Below are 27,259 nucleotides of genomic sequence, written 5' to 3' on the forward strand. Positions count from 1 at the left end.
CATGCCCAACACACACACACACACACACACACACACAGCAGGCGCCGCACAGAAGCACAGTAAACATTTGCAGATACGAGAGCATCCAGATCTGACAGGAAAAAAAAAATGGTGCGAGAGTGATTCAGCGTGTCTCAGCCAGCTCCAGGTCATTGACAAAGCACGCGTCCTCAGCCAGAGAGGGACAGGTGCTAGCGCTGCCTGCCAGATCACAGTGTTTGACTATTTGGAGCTGTAGAGAATCTGCCTGCTCTCTGTCACACACACACACACACACAAGCAGGCATTATCTTCCAAAGTGAGGATTGGATCCGTTGCATATCTAAGCCAGAGGGATAAATCCAGCTCAGTTAGCATAGACGCAGTGAGAGTTAACTGTGGATAGAGAAAGTGGCTGATTAGAATTAAATGGAAGTATGTTACTTTCACTGTGTTCCAGCGGACTTACTGCTGCTACTTGAATTTACAACTCCAGTCCTTAAATAGGCTACTCTGTATCGTTCACTGCTGCAACATCACATGTCCTTTTTTTTTGTTTTGTTTTTTAATGGGTGGCCAAACTCCAAGAGCTATAACTGTACCCTTTAACACCCCAGAAGTACTTATGTATACACTGTGTCCGTAGTGATTATCGATACGTGGCAGCAGCACTGGCAGTAATGCGGAACGTCACTCAGCAGATAAACGAGAGGAAGAGGAGGCTGGAGAACATCGACAAGATCGCCCAGTGGCAAGCCTCTGTTCTGGACTGGGAGGTATGTGTATGTGTTTACTGCAGAACTCTTTCAAAGCATCTGATGTTGTTTTGCTGGCAGAATCTGCTCCGGTCTGCTGAGTCCATCTGCGTCGTCGCAGATGTTGCCCAGGGACGGAATAGCTTTTACTTAATTTACGTCTCGCGTGATTTATTCTAATCAGGAGTGACTTTTAAAAGTTAGAATGGTGTCGAGTCTTTGGCGATGAGACACATTTGTGACGTAGTCATATTTAGGGGGGTATTGATGCCATGGTTAGTACAGGAATAGCCGGATGCTGGATCCTACATATCCCATAATGCAACATGATAGCGTTTTTTGTTAGATCATGGGTTAACTTTAAATCTCGTTGCACCAAACTTTAAAACTAGCTTAAAATCAAGGATTCACTTGAAACCTCTCTTTAAATGTCAGTTTGGTTTTCACTCTAAACCTAGTTTAATTCTGTTGCACCAAAACAATGAACTCCAATGTGATCCAGGATCAACTTTAAACTCACGCTTTTAAATGGCTGCCCTCTTGAGATGGATCGAGCAAAATGAGCAAGTCCAAGCGCAAAGAGAATGAAAGGAACTTTGACATGGTTATGTAACAGTCTCACATTAATACTGATGTATCTGTGTGACCTACATTAGCACACAACTAGAGTGAATAAAGACATCCTTCGTCGACTAACACTCGTGAGATTCTGCAGACGAATCGATTATTTGATTTAACTGACAGATCTGTAAAACTGAGTTCCTTCACAGAGAATCAAGCAAAAGCAACTCTTACAATCTTGTTAGCACACAATATAGTAAATAAAGAAATCTCAGTCGACTAAGACCTAAACGAAACTAATCGACTAAGATAGGGCAGCCCGACAAAGAGACAATCAGCAAGATGATTGACTATTTCTATATATTTACAATATATATATTTAATGGCCGTCATCGGGCCGGATCCCCCGTAAAAACAGACAAACATTTTACGACATGCAGGTTCACCGGAGACTCCTTCAGTCTCCTTTCAACCTGCAGTTGGAGCTCCGGCCGTATTGCCGGGGAGCTGTTATGGAGCTGAACAGGAAGATTAGACGGGCAGTGAAAGAAACGCAGCCGTACCGCCGATACGCCATCTCAAAGCTTCGTAACTAGTACTGTTAGGCCACGTGACTTTTTAGCTAGCTAGCTAGCTATTGAGCTAGCTAGCTATTGAGCGAGCTATGAGCCACAGGAGACACTGTACAACTATTCTCACATGCTGAGAGCCACTGACCATGATGAGTCAACTGATCTTTACTGTCTGCTGGAACTTCTATCTTTTGGCAGTTGCGTCATAGTGCACGGTTGTGCCTATGAGTGTCTTCTTCATGTGTGTGTGTGTGTGTGTGTGTGTGTGTGTGTGTGTGTGTGTGTGTGTGTGTGTGTGTGTGTGTGTGTGTGTGTGTGTGTGTGTGTGTGTGTGTGTGTGTGTGTGTGTGTGTGTGTCTTTGTATCTAGGGCGACGATATCTTGGACAGGAGCTCGGAGCTCATCTACACTGGGGAGTTGTCATGGATCTATCAGCCCTATGGACGCAGCCAGCAGCGAGTCTTCTTCCTCTTTGATCACCAGCTGGTTCTCTGTAAGAAGGTAGGCTCTCTCTATCTCTCTCTCTATCTCTATCTCTCTCTCTCTCTCTCTATCTCTCTCTCTATCTCTATCTCTCTCTATCTCTCTCTCTATCTCTCTCTCTATCTCTATCTCTATCTCTCTATCTCTCTCTCTATCTCTCTCTATCTCTCTCTCTATCTCTCTCTCTCTCTCTATCTCTCTCTCTCTCTCTCTCTCTCTCTCTCTCTCTCTCTCTCTCTCTCTCTCTCTCTCTCTCTCTCTACCTCTCTCTCTCTCTCTCTCTCTCTCTCTTTGTTCACTTCCTTCCTTTATTTTCTTTTGACGACCCTACTTGCTGAAAAGCTGAAACACGCCCTCGGCCTGTGTTCTTGAAATGGCTGGTGACGGAGACGCTCGAAGACCACGCGACTTCCTCAACCGCACTCGAGAGCCGCCAATAGATTACATAAGGCGCCGTGAGACGCACCCGCCCTCGGCGAAGAATGCGGTCAAATCCTCGGCACCTTTCACAAAATGGAGCGGTGGTAGTTCGGGCTCTAATGCACCGAGGCTGCGCTCTCCTGTCACACAGATGTTCACGCTCGACTAGACCCAACAATACATGCACACAGAGACACGACGCGAATGCAGCCCGACACACACACAGAGGCGGGAGAGCTGCATCATCAACACGCACGCGTACACACAGCGGAGAAATACTTTCACCATCACACGGACAAACACACACACACACACACACAAAGGGAACTAACAAAGACGTACAGATATAGTGTCTAACCCCCACCGACTCACTTCTATCCCTGTCGAACATCTCTGACGCCCCGAAATGAACTCTGAATGTCTGCAGATCCTCGTGCGTGTTAGCGGTTCTGGTCCACTAAATAAAGAACTGAATGGTAGATTTTAGTCTTTGTTCCACACGTCCTCAGTGCAACATGTGCCACTTCAGCCCTCGGGGTGTGTAAGTAACACGTTGCATGTAGCCTTCCATCTTTTCCTGCTCATCCCTTCCTTATCAGCACACGGATGCAGATTTGTCTCGGCGCGCTTATTAAAAGATTCCTGTTCTTGTTTATTTTTTATTTTGTTTTACCTTCCTTGACCTGATAGTGTGGCTGCTGGTAATTTGGTCCCGAAGGCAACGGTCAAGATGAGGATGTTTTTCATGGGGACGTCTTATTCCGGCAAAGCACCACAGGTCAAGGTTACTTATGGTTGATGATCTGCTGTAGAGGTGGACCAGTTCTATTATTCTGAGCAATAATCCATTAGGATTAATTGTTATGGTTAAGAACATAATAATTGGGGGTTTAAGAAAACTGTGATGAGATATTTGGAGATGTCAACTTTGGAAATTGTCGCATTTGTCACTATTTTCTGACATGTTTTTACTCAACAATAATTCAGAGATGAATGATGAAATTAATTGCTGGAGCTACCCTGTCATAGTGTACAGAAGTTGAAAAATCGAAATGAAATATTTATGGTTTTTTGATATTTTATACCCACTATTTTTAGTCACAAGGTTAGTGTCATACTCTGGTGTTTATCTGTACTTCACTGAGGCACTCCTTATTTACTCCGGAGTACTCTAGTACTGTAGTACTGTAGTACTGTCCACCATTTTAAATGTATCCGCTATATGGTGCCCTCAAAAACCCCTTGATGGAAGGACAATCATCAGAAAATTTGTCTGAAACTGATTTGATAATTGATTCATAATGTTGAAGATTGAACTATTTTTTCATTTCAGCTCCTCAAATGTAAACATTTGCAGGTTTAATGTTTGGATTGTAAATTGAGATATTCTTGGATATTTTCTGACTCAGGGATTCATTGAGAAGAATAACAGTAATGAAATGAATCATTGGTTGCAGCCTCACAGTCAAATACAGCAAAATCACACCTGTCTGACACAAGCTGTCATCAAAGACTGGCCAGCATAAGCTTCACAAAGATGGGATCTATCGCAGCTCGCTTGTACATGAGATTTTACTGCGTGTACTCGCCAACGTTGAAATACTACTCTCTATTATTTGTGATCTGGCACTCTGCAATGTGTTTGTATGTCTGGGCAGCAGATGGAAAGGGTCGCACAAAGGCAGCAGACTCTCCGGACACCAAGTGAAGGATGCTTGTTGACACCTCTTACGGTTCAGCGCACACACACACACATGCGCATTAACAGACCGCTCCTCCTCCTCCTCTTCTTCACCAGGATCTGATACGCCGGGACATCCTGTACTACAAGGGCCGCATCGACATGGACCGCTACGATGTGCGGGACACCATTGACGGGCGCGACGACGACTTCAACGTCAGCGTGAAGAACGCCTTCAAGTTGTGCAACAAAGACAGCGAGGAGATCCACATCTTCCTGGCCAAGAAGCCGGAGGAGAAGATCCGCTGGCTCAGGGCCTTCCACGAGGAGAGGAAGATGGTGCAGGAGGATGAGAAAATCGGTTCGTCACGCATCCCTCTGTACTGTACCTCCCTGTTGGCAAAGCTTCACTTCCATTCACAGTGGACATTGGAGCTACATGTTGTATGTGCTGCAGCGTGCTACAGGGTGACTTTCTTATGGCTTTGCCACGTGTTTTGTTTCTTTGTTCAGGTTTCGAGATCTCCGAGTACCAGAAGCGCCAGGCGGCCATGACGGTGAGAAAGGTGACCAAACAGAAAGGTGAGGCAACAAGAAGATATCAGGTGATTTCCCTTTTTCTTTTCCTCGCTGGTGTGCTCTGTCTTCTCATCGCTGTTTACTCTTTACTCCTTAACCTGCTCTCTTCTTTTGTCTTTTTCCTACTTTCTACACCTTTTTTTTTAAACACGCCTACTTTGTTTATGAATGGACCTAGACTATCTGTGTACTACGTAAGCTAGAAAGAGTCAAGTCGATCCATGTTCTTCTCGTTATAATACACACTTCCCTTGAGTTTAAACGTCTGTCGGCCCGTACGCGAGGTTCAATTGATATGAGTTGCGAAGCAGCAGTTAAGCATCAATGAAAAGACAGAGGGCTGTTTGCATGACGTATTGAGTTTAAAGGGCGATAGTGGTGTTAGTGACATGTGGGTCCTGTGTCACGCTGGTCTCCAACAAATTCCAAGTGTTTGCATTTGTTCTGTTGCTGAGTTAGAGTGGTTGTCGGAGCTTATCGCTTCCATTTACATCCAGACAAATAGCTCTTAAATCTGACTTCTGGTGCGTTTTATAGTTGATTTATTTTGTTTAAGGACGAAGGAACAACATGACACCTTGAAGTCCGGAGAGACATCGGGGGTGATCGTGTTCTTTTGACTTATTTGGCGATTTGAACAAGTTCTGTTTTAAAGCCAGATGTGTCAAAATACGGTAACGCTCCAACAGCCGCTGGCTATCTCAGTAACACAGAAACATGTCAAGCAAGTTATTCAAGATGCTAATTCCCCGCAAAGCATCAGACAGAGGACCCACATGTCCAATACTGTCGGTATCACCCTTTAAGATTTAGCCATTTTAGTGCCAGGCTAGATGTTTGTACATTTACCATTACTGATGTTCTTGCTATTGCCAGTTCCACAATAAGCATGACCATCCATTTAGGTATTAATTAACCAATGACCCCCCCCCCCCCCCTTTGCTGGAATGTTCTCTCTTGACGTTAGGATCCCCGTAGATGTCTGTCAGAAGTAAATGTTGTGTGTTTCTAAGTGCTGTATGTGTACATGGCTGGCACAAGGTGAAGTACTCTCTTGAATTTCAGATTCATTTATAGATTTCATCTTGAGAAAGAGGGCCATGTTGTATGGACATGGTTTGAGAATGATAAAGGTATATGCATTAGAGTTCTCCTTAGCGCTAGCACAATAAGATGCCATGGCAACTGCTGAGCAGCATTGGGAGGCGTTGTGATTGGCACATTGGAGCATGCAGTCACAGTCCGATCTGTTTACAAGCATTGTGTTGACTGCCCAAGATAAAAGCAGGTTCCTCTTAACACAAGTAGAGCAAACCCTTCGAACTGCTAAACCCCCCCCCCCCCTAACAAAAGACACTGTTCCTCATCTTTTCATTTCTCCCAAAGATGCCATGGCAACTTTTGACGATTTCATCTCCAAATATTGATTGTATCTGATTTCTAATTGCACTAGCTTAGCTGTGATGCTTGTAGACCGTAGCTAGGTGACGTCGTAGGCTGTAGTGAAATGCATATCAACAGCTTTTTCTGTTGGCTCTGTACTTGCCGCTCTTGTGTTCTGAAGTGTCGAGGGTGCTATTCAAACGAATGTGCTGTCAACAAGCGCGGAAGAACAATGTCTCTCGTCCAAATGCCTGCTTTTCATCACTGTATCCGGTGTAATCTGTCGGTTCTCCTGTTTGTCTGCCGCAGACCTTTGATTGAATAGCATCTTCAGTCTCCCTTGTGTCATTGCTCGAGCTGAATTCCACCCGTGTCCCAATTCAGCCGTCACCATATGCTCACACTGTTATCATGTCGTAGGTTTAATATGCAGGAATGTTACCACCGGAAGCTCATCTTGTACGTCCACGTGCCTGTTTTCTATGGACGCATGACTCGGTGTTGTGTTCTTGTGTCTGTTCAAGATACATTGACTGACGGTGTCTCCTGTTTGCTATCCACCTCCTTCCTTCTTCTCTCGCTTTGTGCCCTGCGCTGCCTCCTTGTCCCTCTCTCCCCCCCCCCCCCCCTTTCTTGCTCTTTTTTTGCACCTGCCTTCTCAGGTGTAAACAGGTGCACGCCCCCCTCATACCCGCCCCCCCAGGACCCCCTAAGTGCGGGGCAGTATGAGGTAACGGAGGACATGGCACAAGGAGAGGTTTTTGAATTCAGTCAATCCAAAAGAGGCCAAGCTCCTTTCTGGCATAATTTTAGTAGATTAGCTCCATTTAAGAAATAGAGACACACAGACTCTTCTGAAGGACCAGCTATTTTTCTTAGAAGCACTGAACACAGGATGATCATGTCCCATGATGAAGAAAAATACGAAACACACACACACACACACACACACACACAAGAGACTTTTGAAAATATGGACCATTGTTAATATAGCGTGTGACTGGAAGCAGCAAGAGGACAGAAGACTTGGATTTCAAACGTTGAGAAAAATGACAAAACATGACAATTCATATCCGTCAGTAACGTTCTTAGTTATCACGCTTCTCCAGCTGAGTCGCCTGTCATGAACTCTTTCCACCCCCCGGATTCTGCATCTTCACGCCATCTGAATGTCCCAGAGTTGTTTAGGTTGTCACATCAATCCATTTTCAGTCCATCGTCTGGAGAGAAACACGAGGCCAGCACGGGGCATTGCTAGTGGTGTGAGTGCGTCGACCTCGCCGCGCCGCTATGTGAGGTCGCTTGTTGCATTCTTCTGAGTGCGAGAGTGAATAATGCGACGGGCACCGTGGCGTCTGAAGGGACCCCGTGAAGCTCGGCCGTCGGCATCATCTCTGAGTTAGATCCATCCTTCCACTGATCACAGACCAGCCAGGCCGCCTCTGCTCAGCCACAAATGCCTGCGTCTGGATCTCCTCCTCACTCTCAACGCTCCATTGTTCCTCTCTCTAGCTGCTCGCATACAGTAGCCCCCCCCCCCCCCACCAAGTCTGACGTTTTACGGTGTCTCCCTCGCTCTCCCCATCCATCCCTTGTCCTCTCTATCGCTCTACCCACCTGCTCAGCCCGCGTGTGAGTCACCGGCTCTCGGAGGGAGAGCTTCACTCTTTTGGAAACCTGCCATTGGCCATGATATGATGGGTCAGGGAACAAATCAATAGTTGGAACATCAATAGAATGCTTTGCATCCTTTCACCAACCACTTTTGACAGGGTATTCATAACCGTTCATGCCGACAATTTCCGACGAGAGAGCTTTTGCCGCTCAGATGAAACAGCTGGCAGCAGGAGATAGGCAGGCTGCGGTCCACCTGCCTTGTGTCAAAGCCCCCCCCCCCCTCCCCACTCTCCTCCAGAGACCACCCCTGTAGCACTGTGCTGGCAGCTCACTGGGTGTTTGGAAAGAGAACAGCCGACCTCCGGAAATCCACCGAGAGGTCTAAAAAGTGAAGTTGAAGCATTGGCCAAGGTCTAAACTAGCATCTCCTTTTTCACGTCAGCTGTCAAAAGAAAGACTGCGTTCGGTTGGCTTCATTATTTTCTCGGTGTTGCTCACACTGTAAAAAGCACAGCACACATTCAGTCCGAGGAGCGCTCCCTCCTCCCGTTTAAAGTAGGACCGACGCCAACGCGCCGCAGTCTGAGAATTCCGGAACAGGCCCTTAACCAGCACAGAGGGGAAATGGTCCAAACAATACATCTGTATAAAATGAACAGGACAACCGTAGCGGTTGGTTGTGAGTCAGCACTGGAAAGGGACGTACACTGCAGAAGTGTGAGGCATCACGCACAGTTAGCTCGGCACTGTTAAGTGATTTACACGGGACTGTGGCCCGATCAGATTGTTGTGTTTAATCAACAATGTCGGCGAAAGCTGCTGCGGGCGACATCCCGCCATATGCTACCGACAGAGAGGTGTTAGGAACGAGAGGATCCCCAACACAGTCCACACGCATCATGAAGGTATATGCTTTTCTACAGTGGGAATGTACGTGACACACGAGGCCACGCTTTGTGGGATCATATTTTGACCTCGGACACAGAAGTACATGTTTGTGTTGAATTATATCACCTGATGGACAGTACATATACAGTATGACAACTTGTGCAATGTGATACATCATTATATATATCTTCACTATCCACTACAACGTGATATGAAAGAGTTATATATCGTTCTATGTCATTTGTTTGCCTGCTTATAGGCCTTATAACCTATTGGGGAGGGAAAAAAAGAGACCTTAGAATTGCTTTGTATGTTGTGTAATTTATGTTTTTGTTTCAGTAAAGAAGGTTGAGCAATGCGTGAGTTGGCTGCTGGTGTCTGTAGAGAGATGGCTCCCAGTGAGATTGTTTTGGAAGATAATTCCCTGGTCTGGCACAGCAAAAAGATATGGTTCCCAGGCCATGATAACCTCAGGTCCCGTGCTACACCCCCCTCCCCCTCCCTCACCTCCCCTATACTCCACGCCACCACCAACCAACATACAGACACAAGCATGCAGCCAAACACACACCCACACACACACACGCCATCATGCGCACTTGCTGGCCCGTTCTGCTGCGGAGAAGAGAGATGCTATCTAACAGTGCCTTCCAGCATTCCACTAGTCATTATCTATTCAGTTTCACAGGCAGATTTGAATTCGTCATGTATTTTCCCTTCAGTGTGGGACTTGCATCTCTCTCTCTCTCCCTCTATTTCTCTCTCTCTCCCTCTCTCTCTCTCCCCCTCTCTCTCTCTCTCTCTCTCTCTCTCTCTCTCTCTCTCTCACACATACACTTTGGGAATTCCTCGTTCCCCGGTGCATGAAATCCACTCGGACAGAAACTTAGAGGTCAGGCCTTTTCCATATGAGTAGACACTGTGCCGTCTGACTGAAGCACACCGTATGATGTTACACCACACGTCCATAGCGCTAACTTTATTGCACAAAAAGAGGTTCACTCTAATTTCCGACGTTTAGAAACTACATAGAATTCCTTAATTGTTATATTTAACATCCTGACAGATGGTTTCATTTGAATATATTGTAGGAAAGCAGCTTTTCATTAGTCAAGTGAGGTTTCACTTTTCAAGGTATATCATTAGCAGTGTGTTATAAATCAAAAGAAGAGTCATCTATTTTACCGTTATCAGCTACACACTGTAAATAGTGTAAAAAGAACAGATCATATATTTGGATATTGGTATTTTGCGTTGGAGACGAATGTTGTTCCAGTTCTAGCGTGCGGTAGACCTCAGTACCAGGTAAATGCATGCTCGTGGCATCCAATATTTTGCATGAGACTTTAGACAACTCTTGACAGATTGTTTAGTTTCATTTAACTTCCAATGGGATTTCTTTTTTTCCCCACCGCGGAACCATTCATTTGTGAACCCGTGCCATCTCACTAAGGGGCGTTCTTTTCTCCGTCCACCCGTCTCCTGCTCACGACACATTACAGGTTGTAGCTTCTGTTTTTATTTATTAGGTAGAGAGGGGGGTACATCTTTCCCCTCATGCTGAATCAAAGACTGAACTGTTGATGGGTGAAATGAAAGGCACCAATGTTCTCTTTTGCCCAGATGTATTGGGTCCTATAAACTGTAAACTTATTCTGAAGTCTTTATTTCCTCTTTTCTTTGACTCCAATCTGCACTGTCATGGTCCAAACTGCTTGTTATTTTTTTGGGGGGAATTCCATTAACCGCTGAGGAAAAACGGGTATCATTTTTCTATGACAACAGTGAACCAAATAGGAGTTAGCACTGATCATGGGTGTTTGTGGATAGATTTGTAGTCAAGCAGAAGAGCTGAATAAATGCGAAACCTCTCGGGATGAGCTAAAAATAGACATAATCCTGAAGATGCACACACACACACATACAGTACTTCATTGCAATTCATATCATGCTCTTGTTTCTACTTAAGAAATGATTCTTTAAAGTGCAATGACTTGACAGTACAAATTAATTCCTCACTTGTATTTATTGAATGCAGTATTAATTAAATAGAACCATTTTGGCCACATTGTTCAAAAGGATGTATACATTATTTTTTATGATATAATTATCATTCTGACCTTGTGCTGGGAACTTAGAGGACAGCTTTCTGTGTGGAAGATTTCTTTTTTTCATTCTATTTCCTGTCATAAAACCAAGACAGCCAATTTAGCAGCCTGTCAGTCGGACGCATCAGAGGCTGCTCAGATTAACGTAGTTCCTTCTCGTCCAGGCTGCGCGCGAGCCACTCACACTTAGCATCGCGACATCGTCAGTAGGATCTCCTCGCAGTGTTGTTCCAGAATAGTCAGGGTACAAACAAAGAGTCTTCAACGAGCCATATGTCGACGTGGTGTTCACTGACAACAAGGTAAACAGAGGACTGACACATTCCATCTTTGAAATCTATTCATTGTATATTTTCATGTTTTAACTGGATTTTTTTTGCCTCACACAGAACAATTTACTCACAGTATCCATATCCTTTGTCACCATATGCAAACATTTTGTCATTTTCTTTCTCGCTGGCCTTTTGAGTTTGATTATTTGTTGTAGAAATGAAAAACCTGAAAAATAATGCCTATTCAATCCAGAAACTGTGAATGGGAGAGTGGAGATGTCAACTGTATGTACATTCTATGTTTTGATGTAATCAGAAGCACTGGGAATATGTTGTACTTCGCTGTAAAAATAAATCCATATCTGATATAGCTGTACTTTTGTTGAAAATAAAACCTCGACAGAAACTGCGTGTTCGAGGCCGTCAATGTGTGAGTGGAGGCATTGTGCTGGGTTTCCTGTTGTGTGACATCGTTTCCTGTTTGCAGGTCCCCCCCCATTCCCAACAGCTGACGCATTTTAACTCCTGGATGTGTGACAGAGGAAAGATTCAAGGGCATGCGAACATAAGACAATCACGGTATCAGGAGGCGTTTCACAGCTCACAAATGAAACATTCATAGCCACAAATTGTAGCCGGCAGATGTCTTCTCCGCTTCCTGTTTTGAAGTCCACAGCTGCGAAAGATCTTAGACATTGTGGTAAGATGCAGACGCCTGTGTGCATGTGTGTCTGGATGTATACATCTTTTATTGTGTAATGTTACCTCAGAGGAGAACAGCTAAAGGTGATGCAAGGAGCCGTTACCTGATTTGGACCAGGGCAATAAGCAGTCTTGCTGTGGTCTCTAGTGGTCAACCACGGTGTTACACTGCAAAAAGGACACGGCAGTGTCCAACATGGAGTCCTTTAGGATGTTCATCTTTCTGTGTTTGACAAAGACACTTCAATGAGCTTTGTAGAGAATAATTGAATCAGAAGTTATATATCTGTTTAGTAGGCACACATTTCAATCTTAATATATAAATAACAAAAACAAGGATTTATAGCACTCACTATACAGTACATGGGACCTTTTGTACTTATCGGAAAAGCTAGAAATCAATTATCCAGTCATCAGAAATTAGGTAAAAAGCAATTGTCACTGGCCATATATTCTGATGCTGCGGTGAGCATCACATGTGTTCAGAGGTTTCGTGCTTCAGATAGTTCCTCAGGATCAGAGGAACGTCCAAACAGTCGATGACAGGCTCTTTGTTGGCAAAGGGGAGGTCTCTTCGGATTGCTAGCCGAGTCTGCGACATCAGTGTTTTGGGACAAACTGGAGCAGGAACAGGCAAAACCAAGGTGGATCAACATTTTGACACTTTGCACACTGAACCAAACCATGACCGGTGTCTCACCTCTCTCTTTGAGCAGCAGAATCAGAGCTTCCTTCTGCTTCGTGGTCTTGTCAATGATGAGTGTGGGCAGAAACACGTCTGCCCCAAAGTCTACGAGCAGCTGGATGTACTCCACCCCGCAGCCGTAACGCAGACACACCTCCAGGACCGTCTTTGGCTGCTTTATCCTGGCCAGCAACGTCTCGTCGGTGCAGTTGTAGTTGGGGTTGGCCCCGTGGAGAAGGAGCAGTTTGAAGCAGTCCAGGTGTCCATAAACAGCTGAGATGTACAGGGGCCCTCTGCAGGCCGTGGCATTGGAGGCCCACTCGGGGACCTTGGGTTTGGCGTCCACCTCGCCTCCGAAGCGCAGCAGCTCTCGGAGCACGTCTAAGTCGCCCTCGCGGGCTGCGGTCAGCGCCGGGGAGCAGTTGTTGTACTGGCTGCCGTTGGGATCGGCTCCGGCCTTCAGCAGGGCAACCACGCAGTCCAGATGTTTCCCACTGACAGCTGTGAACAGAGGCGTCTGGGCCTTCACGTCCAGGCTGTCGATCTGGATTCAAAACACAGCAGTGCGCCGACATGTTGTCACAGGAAGCGGTCCTGACAAATTTGGTGATCCAACAACGTCGATATGCATCATTACAGCTGCATTATTTGACACAGAATTGACATATTCTCGCCTCTCAATTTGTATTTATTTGTTCATCTAATGCAGGGGTGTCCAAACTACGGCCCGCGGGCCAAGTACGGCCCGCGGTCCATTTTTAATTGGCCCGCAGCAACTTCTAAAAATATAATGTAATATGGCCCACACTTGAAACTTGCGCTTGACTGTATTGTACTTCTTAGTTTCACCACTAGGTGGAGATACTGTGTTGAACAAGGCAGCTTCTCCACAAAATAAGAGCAATCAAAGAAACGTTTAGCCCCGGATCATGACACGTCCTACACTGGTGCCGAGCGAGAACAGACAAGCTGTGTGGAGTTATAACAGATAGGGCTCCAGCTATGAAAGGCGAGCACAAGAGAGCGGAGGTGAGGCTCTTCAAATGCAGCGTATCACCCACCAAGAAGCCCTCTGTGCTCAGACAGTCCAGCTCGGCGATGTGATGAACACGGTTGTGAAAACTGTCAACATAATTCGAGCACGAGGGCACTCTACGCAACTTCAATGTTGCGCACTTCCCCACGCAGTCCGAAGTCAAATGTGCTTTTCCAAAAGCCAACCTTTCTGCTGAAAGGGGGAAATACGTGTCCGTGATAACGTCTCTCGTGACAGAACTCAGTCAGTGCTGAGTGGCGGCTGGTCAATAGAGGGCGATAGGGCGCCGCCCCACCTTGAGCCACAACAAATAAAATGAATAATAATAACAATAATAAACTGTACAAATTGTCAATATTTGTGTTTTTGAAATATGGACTCACCCAGTAATATGTGTAAAATATGATATCTGCGGTAAATATATGCTTTTCCTGCATGTCCTCTCTGCGTGTGCACGTCTCAGCAGCGCTGGAGAAACTGCCCAAAAGAGCAGTGACGCAGTTTAGCCAATTGCTGATTAAAGATATAAATGTGTGACATACAATTTAGCCAATCAGCGCCCTCAAATAGATTCAGCTTGGGGCAGAATCGATTCGGGGAGTTGACGATCATTTGGGGTTCTGCCCCAAGCTGCGCGTTCCCGTCCGGACGAGTCTCTACAGGCGGGCGCGAGCTCCAGCGCGAGCACTACTCCTCCAAGACCCGTTTGAGAGGAGAAACTGCAGTGCTGATATCAGATCAGCCTGACCTCACAATCAGACAGCAGACTAGCAGGAAAGGGAAGCAGTACATGAAGCTACCAGCTGTAAATAAGATGTCCTGACGTGTTTGTCAAAGTGTTATTTTCTGCTTTTTTTCATGTTGGAATAAATGTTAAATATTTAACTGCAAAGTAGCAATACGTGGTTGACACCTTAATTTATTTAGCATTAAATCATACTGGGATGTTTGCTGAAATTGATTGGATGTGGCACAGCCCTACCTAGAACATGTTCCACCAGCTGCCATGGCTTTCAATATGTTTCTCTCATTGAGAGAAACATCGAGCTGTTCTCAAATCCCTTCTATTTGAATAATGAGTCTGTTCGGCTCAACATACGTGAGCAAACATCTCTGTTAAATCTGAACAAAAGCACATTGAGAACCAAATTTGATTGATTTTGCTCACTTTAACACACTAGGGGTGAGGCGATCGGACCTGAGTGGTATATTTTTCTGTATGTGGCCCTCAGTGAAAAAAGTTTGGACACCCCTGATCTAATGACTTGAAATCCAATATTCACTCTGCTTTTAACACTGTTTCGAGCTCCACCAACTCCTGCCTGAGGGAAATATCCTGCTTATTAGCAGCTAAATGATCCACTATATCCCTCTCTAATCCCTGACATTGGCTATTTGCTGCTTTGCACTGGTCAGGTAGGAAATAATGGGTTTATTGGGGCCTTACTTTGTGGAAAAACAGCTGCCTGCTGCTTCTGGAAACAACCTTGAGGATGGAAAACCGAAACAAAGAGCTAAAAACACGCTCTGAGGTTAGAACTGAGGTGAACTGCAGAGTTGTGTAATAACTTTGTGTGGGCTTGTCACTCAGGGACCAGTTTCATATTACACCTAACTGTTTGATCTAATGTCCTGGAAGGTTCCTTCTACAGTTTTATCCTTGATTTTAACTCTTGAAGTCCCTGAGTGGCACATACGGACCGTCCTGGTGAGGTCATGTGACAGTGAGTTGATTTGTGTACCAATGACATCACTTCCAAAATGGCCGCCTGGCTGGTCAGCACATTTGGCAGAACTAGCTGATTTCAAAAAGCTTGTTTTTGTTGCTAACGTTAAGTTTCAACAGATTTAACAATTCTAATGCTTTGATAACATGACCTACATTACATCTAAACTGTTCTGACCATGTTTATCAAACTCATTTATGTCTAAAAAGTTATGAAAATATCGTTGTGACAGATATGTCACATCGGGCTTTTAAACCAATGTGACGTTTGTCACAATAAGAAAAATAGTAATGAGCTGCTCAATTGATTTAGCCAATTCAGTTATTCAAATATGTTATTTAATCAAAATAAACACTCTCTCCGTGTCTCACCTCTGCACCGTGCTCCAGCAACAACTCCAAGCACCTCAGGTGTCCCAGAGCAGCAGCACTGCGCAAGGGGGTGACTGGGACCCCCCACCCGCTTCGAGCGTTGATAGACCTCCTGTAACTCTCCTGAGGCAGAAGCTCGGAGAGCAGAGTCACGTTGTCGCTGCTCACGGCGTTGATCAAGGCCTGGCACTGCTCGTTGTCCTCGTCCTCCTCCTTCGGCTGCAGCAGGGAGAAGATCTTCGAAATGTCCATCAAACTCATGTTGACAGCTTGGCCCAGAACCATGATGTAACCCCAGGCTGCTGCGAGTCAAAGCCCTTCCATCTGCAGCGGCGAAAATGTCAGAGAGAGATGGTAACGCATCCAAACACATATGCACAGCTGACATCTTGGGTTATTTTTGTTGGGCACGATTCGTCTTTCAACGTAACGAAGTCCGACATGAAAGACAAAAGAACGACTTCTTGCCGTGACCCTTCAGTACTGCCATGAGAACACGCAGTTTGTTCATATGACACAGTTACTTCACACAAGACAGATCACAGCAATGCAACTTAAATCAAAGCCACACGTGAGTGCATTTCATACTCATAGACATGAGAAAGAATGGTTTCCGCTGGAGGTCCACATGATTTGCTCAGCAGAAACAAGACTCCGTGGTTCCGTTCAACAGCAGCAACATTACTGTAACAAGACACTTACCTCAGCTAGTTGTATGAAGGTGTTTTTTCCCCCGAAGACATTAGACGAGAAGTTAAAAACTTTCAATACTCCATAATAAATCACGTGGGAGAAAGAAAGAAAGAAAAGTCCTCCAAGGAGTGTGTGACGCTTCCACAGGAGTTGTGAAAAGCGCAGTATGGTGTGTGTGTGTGTGTGTGTGTGTGTGTGTGTGTGTGTGTGTGCGTGCGTATGTGTTAACAGACAGAGGGGACCAGAGCTCCTTTCTGGGGGGTAGGGGGCTAATTTTAGGCCGCAGATGGGCCTGGCTGAACTTCCATTCTTGGAGAATCCCGGCTCAGGGTTATAATTAGAAAGGTGATACCAGTGCGACACTCAGTTGGAGATTGGCGAGTGTGTCCGGAATAAAAACTAAAAAATTGAAACAGAGGCTTCTGTGTCTCTTTCTACGTCACGGTGCACTGAGTAGCATAACTCTCCACTTTTTATTTCAGCTTGTCTCTGCAGGTATTAAAGACACAACTGTGACATCGTGACGATAAAGCCAAACAACCCATGAGAATGGCCGTTAGTTTGCCTCCATGTGGCCCACGCTATCACCTGTTTCCTCTCGATTCACACCGAGGCAGCAGGGGCTCGGCCTTTAATACTCTTCAATAGTGTGATGGCAAAATTCCACTGTGACTTATCTATCACACCACACCACTCGGTGTTTTGGCCCTTTTGGTTTGAAGGTTAATGAATGTCAGACATGGTCAGTGAGAGTCCTCTCACGTTGAGTAATATTGTGTGTGTGTGTGTGTGTGTGTGTGTGTGTGTGTGTGTGTGTGTGTGTGTGTGTGTCTTTATCAGGGGCATGGTATTGTCAGCTTAGATAAAGGGCTGAATGTGGATGCAATCAGAGGACCATTCAGTGGTTTATACGTCGCACACAACCAACACTCTGTGTTCCTTCCTCGCTCAGACTTGCTTTGCATTCTGTATGACGATTGAACCTTCTCTATGCGTAGAAAGCAGCCATTTCAGTAGGTGTCAGTGTCAGGAGCAGCCAGTCAGCTGTTCCTCTGCCAAACCCATGTCTTCATCCTGCCCCGTGTTCAGACGGGAGCCTGTGACACATCACATTCTTTCAGCAGCAGATGGCACAAGAGTCCAGATTCCTGGCATACAAATGCAGGAGGACACTTTATTTACCCATCGGAGCGAGCAGTCCTGTAACAATTTAATGTGGATGACAAAGACTTCCTGAAACCTGACCCGAGGACAGTGACAAATGCAAGTGAGCAAAAATAAACCGTTTTTTAATCGCTGTTGTACTATTGGAGGTATATCCAAAATAAAAGGTAGATGGCAGCCAGGTGTCTGTAGCCAACATTGCTATTTGCACCGGACCCAGGCACACATTACTGAATATGTATGCACATACTGTAGGTTATGTGCATATTCAAGCCGAATAGCTGCTGTGTAGCTAACTTATTCTCACCCGGATGCAAATAGACACTCTGAAAATGAAAATTGTAACTTCATTAAACCCTGTGGAGCTCAATATTAAAAAATGCATCTCCCCCTAAAATGTTTATACTTGACACTCCAAGCTCCACTATAATTGATACTTTAACCACCTTTTAACAATTTCAGACACGAGTTTTGAAATTCTTTTTAGTTTTTAGGTTTTTCTTGTTTTCATACTCTCCATTTATTAACTAAGAAGCATAATGAGTATAAATAGATGAATAAATACAAAATGAATGAGAAAACAAACAGCATTGCAACAACCATACCTTTATTTATGTCCCATGCATGAGTGTAATGCACAGTTATGTTATTTACATACATGTTTCCGCAGGACAAACTGGACCATCAGGATATGTATGCGATAGTGATGTGACATGAACGTATAAACACAAGAAAAATATATATTTTGGACATTAAATCTCAGATATGTATTCAAATCACACAACACAACAGTGAACTCGTTCTTCAGGGGGAGAGAAATATACATTGTATCCATTTCCACTACTCTGAGATCAGCAACACGGCCTCTGATTCGTCGACTGACTTCGCCCAATGCATCATGGGATACATCTAGCCGTAGGTAGCCTTCAGCTAACGGCTAATAGCAACAACAACAACTCCTTTCAACACGGATACATGCATAAGTAATGAAAGAAGACGTGAACTGCTTGATCCGTTAGTTAGTATAACGGCTCGGTGTGATTCCTTGCTGGAGCACAAGGTGTGTGCGAGCGGGAGGAGCCCCGGAGCCCCGCGGGGAGAGTCTGCATGCGGTGAGACCGTTTATCCCGCAGGTGGTGGTCTACGCGCGTGCTTCCCAGGTGAGTAAAGTCTCAACACGTCGTAAATATTCAGTAAGACGTTGTTGTTTTTTACGATTGACTGGAGTTTGAATTGGGAAACTTTGCGTTTCTAAAGACTCGAAAGTAGCGATGTGAAGATTTTCTTGCTGAACTAAACTTTTAAATATATTCAACGTTTGTTTGCCACCGAGTTTATTTGCTACAATAATCCAAAATCAAAAGGAGAAATCCAATAGTTTTTTCCCCCCCAAGGAATCTAGAGCGATTCAACAAACCTTCAAAAGCATAAAAACATCCTTTACAAATAGTTATTGTTGTCTTATATTTGTATCATATATTTGCAAGGCAAGTTTATTTGTATAGCACATTTCAACAACAAGGCAATTCAAAGGGCTTCACATGAAACCATTAAAAGCATCAAAACAGAAGGCAAAAGAAAAGGAGATTTAAAAACAATTAAGAACATTCATTGAAACATTAAACACAGTCATTAAAACACTAAAAAGCAGTGTAAGCAATAAAATACAGTAGTGAAATGCAGGAAATTGATTAATATATGAATTGAATGTGGTTCAATTAAAGGCAGCAGCAAACAGAAAAGTCTTCAATCTTGATTTAAATGAGCTGAGGGTCTCAGCAGACCTGCAGCTTTCTGGGACTTTGTTCCAGATATGTGGAGCAGAAAAACTGAACGCTGCTTCTCCATGTTTAGTTCTGACTCTGGGAACAGATAGTAGACCGGTCCCAGACGACCTGAGGGGTCGGGATGGTTCATAAGGTAGCAGCAGATCAGAGATGTATTTTGGTCCTAAACCATTCAGTGCTTTGTAAACCAACAGCAGGATTTTAAAGTCAATTCTTTGTTGGACAGGAAGCCAGTGCAAAGACCTCAGAACTGGAGTGATGTGATCCACCCTCCTGGTCTTAGTGAGGACTCGAGCTGCAGCGTTCTGAATCAGCTGCAGCTTTCTGACGGACTTTTTACAGAGACCTGTAAACACACCGTTACAGTAGTCCAGTCTGCTGAAGATAAATGCATGGACAAGTTTTTCCAAATCCTGTTGAGACATAACGTTATATCATTATTAACGTTATACCATTATTATTAAGCCTGAGAGGTACACACCCAGCTCAGATGCTCAGATTGACTTGTGACACTACATCTGCATTTATTTGTACATACTTCTTTTTGTCACTGATTACATTTCTCTCCATATAGTGTGTTGATATAGTGTAACATTATGTACATCATTTACATTTTCCATACTCTTTCACTCCTGTACAGTAGCAACTGTAACGTCCCTCTGGGGATCAATAAAGTGTTCCTCATTTGACTTTACTTTAGTTAACGTTACAGTAGAGACCGTGGTAAAGACACATGTAGTTCAGCGGGTCGACTCCAGCATGTCGCCGGACAACGAATAATATTTTTGTAATAAAGATGGATACTATATTCTGTGTGCGATCAACTCAGACTGCATGCTTTACTTACAGGCTGTATGAAAGTATGAACGGGTCGACTTGACCTCCGATGAATAATGATATATGATACAAAGATAAGACAGTTTTCTGGTATTTCTTGTATAATGGGTCATCAATGGCCACGCCCACGACACATCAGCCTCACGCATGCGTACGGTATGTCACCAGTTACTTCCAACGCTAGTGTTCTTGTACATGGTAGCTATAATTCTGCAGAGATGTCCTGGTCATTTTAAAGCAGTTTGAGATATAAAGCACGGTCATTGTGCAACGATCCAGCGGACAGATTCACCAGAATGATGCATGGCAGAAATGATTATTGTGAGAAGGAAAAAGGCGTTTATGTTGGTTTCGTTGTAGTTTTCCTACCGTTAATGTCAGAGAACGGCACTTGTGGATGAGCCTGTAAAATGAATGTACGCTTGTGGAGTTTATGAAACACGTTAGTTTAAATAACAACGCTGCTCGCAGTTAAATGGCGGCTGTGTGTGTGTGTTGCTAATGGTTCGTCTCTTCGCCGGTTGTTTCACCTGCTGTGAGATAATTACTGCACAGACTTCATGCATGATTCTGTTGATCTATTTTCTCTTGCTTATATATGGTTTATTAAGGTAATCAATCTCCACGTGTATAACATGTTCAGCATCTTCTTGGTTTTATTTTAAAGTGCGTAATGCGCCTTTTTTCTGTCATCGTCTCGCATTACCGACCGCTTGGAACGTTGCTCTTGTTGAGCAGAAACTCTTAATTTAGGAGGCGGAAACATATTCTAGCAATGGCATAGCAGTGTACTCAGTGACTCAAAGAATTGTGAATATATATATATTGATAGATTCTACAATGGCTGACTAACCTCCATTTGGTCTCTAAGCCATTTCAAATGACTGTCTCCAGGTCTGTATACGTGAAAGGAAGGACCTGGTTTTGCTAAGCTGTCTCGATTGAGCAAAGCAGATCTGCACATCTTTGGTCAGCTGAGCATCAACAGTAAATTCAGAGTCAAAAGTAAGATCTGGTTGCGGGCTTCATGCCGAAAATTATTTGATAAGGTGCCCAGACTTGAGGAAAGATCATTAATGCAGCTAATGTTCGGGCCAGCAGGGATAATTATATCAACTTCATTTGGCGTTATTTCGTTCCAGGATATTTTTGGACATCCAGTTTCTAATGTCGGCTGGGTCCGCGACCAGAGCAGTCCCAGTGCTGTGAAGAGAGCGAGAAGCTCAAAGGTTTCATTGTTATTCATAAAATAAATCAATTGAGTGGAAACAGTCTTTTCTAAAAAAATAAAATAAAATCACACCTGGTTTTGCTAAGCTGTCTTAATTAATTGAGCAAAGCAGAACTTTGGTCACCTGAGCGTCAAAAATCTATTCCGAGTCAAAAATAAGAGCAAGGTTTGCGGACTTCATGCCGAACATTATTTGACGAGGCGCCCAGACTTGAGGAGAGATCATTAATGCAGCTAGTGCTGTGGTCAGCAGGGGTAATTATAACTACTTAATTTGGAGTCATTTAGTTGCAGGACATTTTTGGACATCCAATTTCTAATGTCGGCAAAGCGGGACATGATACACGAAACAGTGCTGGAGCCAGGCTTGATCGGGATGTACAACCGGGTATCATCTGCGTAGCGATGGAAGTCCGTATTTTGTTGCCGTGTGATATGTTCTGAGGGGTAACTTGGAAAACGGTGAACAGGAGGGGAGCTAATGGGGTAATGAGAGGAGAGGAACCTGGAAAAGCACGGCCTCGTGATCACAGACGGCAAAGTCACTGAGATTGACATTATCTCATTGACACCACTCAGAAACCACGGGAGAGCGTGTAAGAGGTGTGCATTCCTCAGGGCCAGTCCAAGATTCTGTGATCGTGAAATAAAACTCTGGTAAATAATGAAAAGATAAACACTTTCACTTCCCGAGCCAAACTAGAGACGGTCACTACTCGCTGCTGCCCAGACAGAGCCGGCCAGCCCACCCGTTGAGAAGTGTACAAATATTTATTATGAAACTTCAGACAAGATGAGCATTGGCAAGCTGCCACCGTCTAGTTAATTAATGGGGAAACACTGCAAAGACTAAAAATCAAAACAATCAACACAAAGTCACATCTGCTCCTCACCAATAAGATCTTCTACAACATATTTCATGGCTAATTATTCATAGATTAATGGCTGATTGATTGAATTATTCCGCCACGGTATCTAGAAGGGGCATAGTTGGAAACAGCAGATGTCTGATCGCAATGTTACGAAAATAGGCAATTTAATGTTTCCTAAAAAAAACCACACTTTTCAGATGCTTTTATTCGTCACTCTCTTGTAGACGTGCGGCCTCATCTGGGAAGAAGAGGAACGCTCTACAGACAAACTGAGAGAACGTCTTCTCCCCGCTAAAGCTCTGAGGTAGGCTATCTTTTTCCTCGGCTCTGTGTTTCCTCTTGCTGAGTAATGAAAGTGTACCAAGTACCGTACTTTTCGGACTATAAGCCGCTACTTTTTACCCCACGCTTTGAGGCGTCGGCTTATAGTCCGGTGCGCTTTATATACGGATTTTTCCGTAGCTTTTCTCCGCCACAACAACAACCGCAACTTCCGGTTCCGGTCTAACACAACATTTACTAGCTCCAGACACAGAACAGTTGCTACCAGCAACCCCTCTGCTACCAGCTGTTACTGACAGGGTCGCTACAATATGGATGAAGTACCTTTGACCAACCTCTCACTACGCAAGATGCTTTTAACAGTACATGTCCGACTCGCTAGCTTCTAAGCTAATTTTAACATTACGGCCAATGGGGAAATGCTAACCGCGATTAGCATTAGCGAATATATAATATATATTTGTACATCTTTTCATGCAGACATACTTGCATTGCAGACTAAGGCATCTTGTCATGGCATCTTTCTCTTCTTCTCTCCTCAGATGAGTGTTCCAGACCAGACAACGACAGAGTTCTTCTTTTTGTTCAGCGTATTCTTCTGTTTGAACTCAGAGGTCTTAAAACAAACCCATGTCGGGTTGACCGCCAAGAGTACGATGACGCATTTTCAAAAATAAGGAATAGTTAACTCTATTCGTCATTGATCTTTTTCACATTCATGACAACAGATCTACTGACAGCTGCAAGGAGTTCCACATCCATGTCATGTTCTTGGCCGCTGACTTTCTCTCTGACCTCTCAGCCAATAGTTCCCACCAACATTAAGTTAAAACTGATTATTAACTACTCCTCCTTATTCACAATGCACGTGCTTGGGCCAGTGCAGTAGTTCAGTTTGTAACCGTCGCTGGCTAAAACAAAACTATGAAAAGTTAACTCACTAATTCACCTTCTAAATAAGGAATGGCATTTGTTCTTAGTAACTGCTCCCTAACAGAAGATAAACAAGTGTCAAATGAACTCTGAATTATTGTAATAAGAGACAGAACTTACCACAGCTTCTGGATTCATCCAAAATTAATCCAAAAGGGAACTGAATTGGATTTGTGGATTTATACAACAAGCTCGACTTAGATTTGAACCTTTTTCATGTATACTTATAAACTCTCCAATTGGTTGTTTCTTACATCAATACTATCTGGGACTCGTAGTTGACTCCTATGTTTGTATGTAGGAGTCAACTTTTTAAACCGGAAAAGTTTCTTTAGAACTGATTTTATATCTCCCCCGACAATCGCTTGATGTTGAAGTTTATAAAGATATTTTTTCTACTGAATAGAAACTGTAATATTTTTCTTTGTTGTGTGCATCGGTTCCTTTCATTTCTTGCTGTAAAATTTCTGTTGTGATCCAGTGTAAATTTAATAAAAGTTTTTAAAAAATCAATTGGATATCGATATTTTTGTTTCTTCAGTTGTAAGATTTTACATGAATGATTTTTATGGAGAGAAAATCAAGACAATAGAAAATCTTGAAGAATTATTAAAGGATGTGATTATTTTCGCACAATCGTGAAATGATTCCTTAAAGTTTGGAGGATGTGAGTTGAATCTTTTAATGGCACACTATGAATTTGTTGTTGCAATCAAGTTATCTTTGAAGTCATTTTTCATGCAAATGCGTTTTGAGCCACTCAAATATGGAGATTTCCTGCTTCCATCTGTTTTATATGATATTAAACTGAATATCTTGGGGTTTTGGACTCACAAAATAGGCATTTAATGAAATCCCCGTTGACCTTTAAGAAACTGCGATGGACATTTTTTACTATTTTTTGACATTTTATGGACAAAACAATTTATCTAGAAATTTATGGTGTCAATTTATGGTGTCATCCTGAAGTTCACGGATGACACCACCCTCATTGGACTCATCTCTGGTGGGGATGAGTCCGCCTACAGGTGGGAGACTGACCATCTGGTGACCTGTTGTGGTCTGAACAACCTAGAGCTCAACGCTCTAAAGACAGTGGAGATGGTTGTGGATTTCAGGAAGAACGTAGCCCCACCAGCCCCTATCATGTGTGACTCCCCCGTCGACGTGGTGGAGTCCTTCCGCTTCCTGGGCTCCATCATAACCCAGGACCTCAAGTGGGAGCTGAACATCAGCTCCATCACCAAGAAGGCTCAGCAGAGGATGTACTTCCTGAGGCAGCTGAAGAAATTCAACCTGCCAAAGACAATGTTGGTGCATTTCTACAGAGCCATCATTGAGTCCATCCTCTGCTCCTCCATCACGGTCTGGTACGCTGCAGCCACTGCCAAGGACAAGGGCAGGCTGCAGCGCATCATTCGCTCTGCTGAGAAGGTGATTGGCTGCAATCTGCCGTCCCTCCAGGACTTGTTCTCTTTAAGAACCCTGAAGCGAGCAAGAAGGATTGTAGCTGACCCCTCTCACCCTGGACATGAACTGTGCCCCTTCCATCTGGTAGGAGGCTGAGGTCCATCAGGACCAAGACCTCACAACACAGGGACAGTTTCTTCCCGTCGGCAGTCGGGCTCATTAACAGAGCCCGGGACCCCCACTGACTCTGTCATCCCCAGGACAATTTCCCACCGGTCACTCCCCCGCACATCCCTTCTATCAAACTGGACACTTTCACACTACACTTCATCTCACTGGTTTATAGTCCTGTTACCTGTCCGCTTGTGCACTCGACTTCACTTTATTTTATATTTCACTTTATCTTATATTTCACTTTGTTATATTTTACTTGATCTTATATTTTCTGTAAATTTAATTTGTTTCTACTTTGCCTTGTTGATCGTTGTTGATTGTTGTTAAATGTTACGCACCTCCCGTCATGTCAAATTCCTTGTATGTTCAACATACAAGGAATAAACGGATTCTGTTTCTGATGCAAAAAGTCATAGAACAGTCATAGTGTATGTCAATAATAGTAACAAAAAAGTCATAGTATAGTATGTTGAAAAAGTCATGAAAAAGTCACAGTATGTTGAAATACGTTTTTAAAAAGTCATAGTATAGCATGTCAAAATAAGTCATAAAAAGTCATAGTATAGTATGTCAAAATAAGTCATAAAAAAGTCATAGTATATATAGCATGTCAAAATGAGTTTAAAAAACATCATCGTATAGTCTGAAAAAGTAATTAAAAAAGTCAGTACAGATGTCATAGTGTATGTCAATAATAGTAACAAAAAAGTCATAGTATAGTATGTCGAAAAAGTCATAGTATGTTGAAATAAGTTTTAAAAAAGTCATAGTATAGTATGTCAAAATAAGTAAAAATAAGTCATAGTATAGTATGTCAAAATCAGTAAAAATAAGTCATAGTATGTCAAAATAAGTTTAAAAAAGTCAAAGTATAGTATGTCAAAATAAGTCATAAAAGGTCATAGTATAGCATGTCAAAATAAGTCATAAAAAAGTCATAGTATAGCATGTCAAAATAAGTTTAAAAAACATCATCGTATAGTCTGTTGAAAAAGTAATTAAAAAAGTCAGTACAGATGTCGAAAAATTAAAAAAGATTGTCGTCAAACGTCTCAAAACAATCATACTGTATGTACGTTGAACAAAGTAAAAAGTCATAATAATATGTCAGAAAAAAGTAATTGTGTAGTATGTAAAAAAATTCACAAACAATCGTAGTATTGTACATAAAATAAATCACAAAAGTCATAATACAGTAAACAAAGTCATAGTATGTCGAAAGACGTTTTTCAAAATAAGTCATCGTATAGTATGACAAAAAAGCCACACAAAAAAACAGCGTATGGTGAAGCCTACATCACATTTTAGATATATTTGTTCAGCTTTAATATGACGAGGGTAAAAGCACAGCAACTCAAGATTTACAAAACATTTAAATCAATAAACATACAGTCTGATCCAGTTTAAGTTACCCATCTCTCTGGAACTGACAACGCAGAGTTCCCCTCATCTCAGGGTTAACTCACTCAGAGTTTTCACTGAACTTGCTTTCTGAAACAGGACAGCAGAAACTCAACACACCGCAGACTGAACCCCCATCTGTTCTGACTGCACCTTGGACCCATAAAATAACAAAAACAAAGTATGTACTTGCATGATTCTTGCAATTTTGCGGTTGAATCCAAATGGTTGACTGTACTTGTTGGAGTTTACTTTGGATTGAAGTTTCAGCTTTAGAAATTACATACAAATTGAATTAACTGTACTAGATTTCATTCCAAATGTTCTTGTGGAAAGAACTTCCATCCTCAAAACTTTGGAGTAAGAGGACGCTTTATAGAAAGTAACTTAATTACACAATTAAGCCAAAAAAAATCATATATTTGAACAGTTTTTCAAGATATTCTATCGTGCTGGTTTTCTCATTTTCTCATTCATACAAAGTCTTACAAGAGAAGCTACAAAAGAACACACACAATTGATTTTTATAACTTTTATTAAATCTACACCGGATCACAACAGAAGGGCACCGCTGCACTCAAGAAAGAAAGATATTTGAATTTGAATTTAATAGGAGTTCAGTTGAAAAAGACGTGTTTAGACTTTGACATCATTCA

The 27,259-nt window shown here is 43.2% G+C and overlaps 2 protein-coding genes across 5 annotated transcripts in view; one reads left to right on the top strand and one right to left on the bottom strand.

Moving 5' to 3' along the window:
• The window catches only part of arhgef9a (Cdc42 guanine nucleotide exchange factor (GEF) 9a), a 38,938-nt gene extending 28,146 nt beyond the window's left edge, over positions 1–10,792 (top strand). For 3 of the 4 annotated variants that reach the window (XM_079268791.1, XM_079268792.1, XM_079268789.1), the window contains 5 exons: positions 626–755; positions 2,237–2,368; positions 4,569–4,812; positions 4,965–5,033; positions 7,076–10,792. In XM_079268791.1, coding sequence (XP_079124917.1) covers positions 626–755; positions 2,237–2,368; positions 4,569–4,812; positions 4,965–5,033; positions 7,076–7,251 — 751 coding nt within the window. In that variant the 3' untranslated portion in view covers positions 7,252–10,792. Of the gene's footprint in view, positions 1–625; positions 756–2,236; positions 2,369–4,568; positions 4,813–4,964; positions 5,057–7,075 lie in introns of all 4 variants that reach the window. The other variant, XM_079268790.1, reaches the window with a different exon arrangement.
• Positions 10,793–10,929: 137 nt separating this feature from the next.
• LOC306777624 (ankyrin repeat and SOCS box protein 12-like) lies at positions 10,930–16,710 on the bottom strand. Its single transcript, XM_079268793.1, has 4 exons — positions 16,522–16,710; positions 15,820–16,143; positions 12,701–13,229; positions 10,930–12,618 (listed from the first exon to the last, which is right to left on the bottom strand). Exons 2-4 carry the CDS (start codon positions 16,102–16,104, stop codon positions 12,473–12,475), a joined length of 960 nt encoding a protein of 319 aa, XP_079124919.1. The 5' UTR covers positions 16,105–16,143; positions 16,522–16,710; the 3' UTR covers positions 10,930–12,472.
• Between the last annotated feature and the right edge of the window lie 10,549 nt (positions 16,711–27,259).

The sequence above is a fragment of the Melanostigma gelatinosum genome (assembly GCF_949748355.1).
Source record: "Melanostigma gelatinosum genome assembly, chromosome: 5".
NCBI classification, from domain to species: domain Eukaryota; kingdom Metazoa; phylum Chordata; class Actinopteri; order Perciformes; family Zoarcidae; genus Melanostigma; species Melanostigma gelatinosum.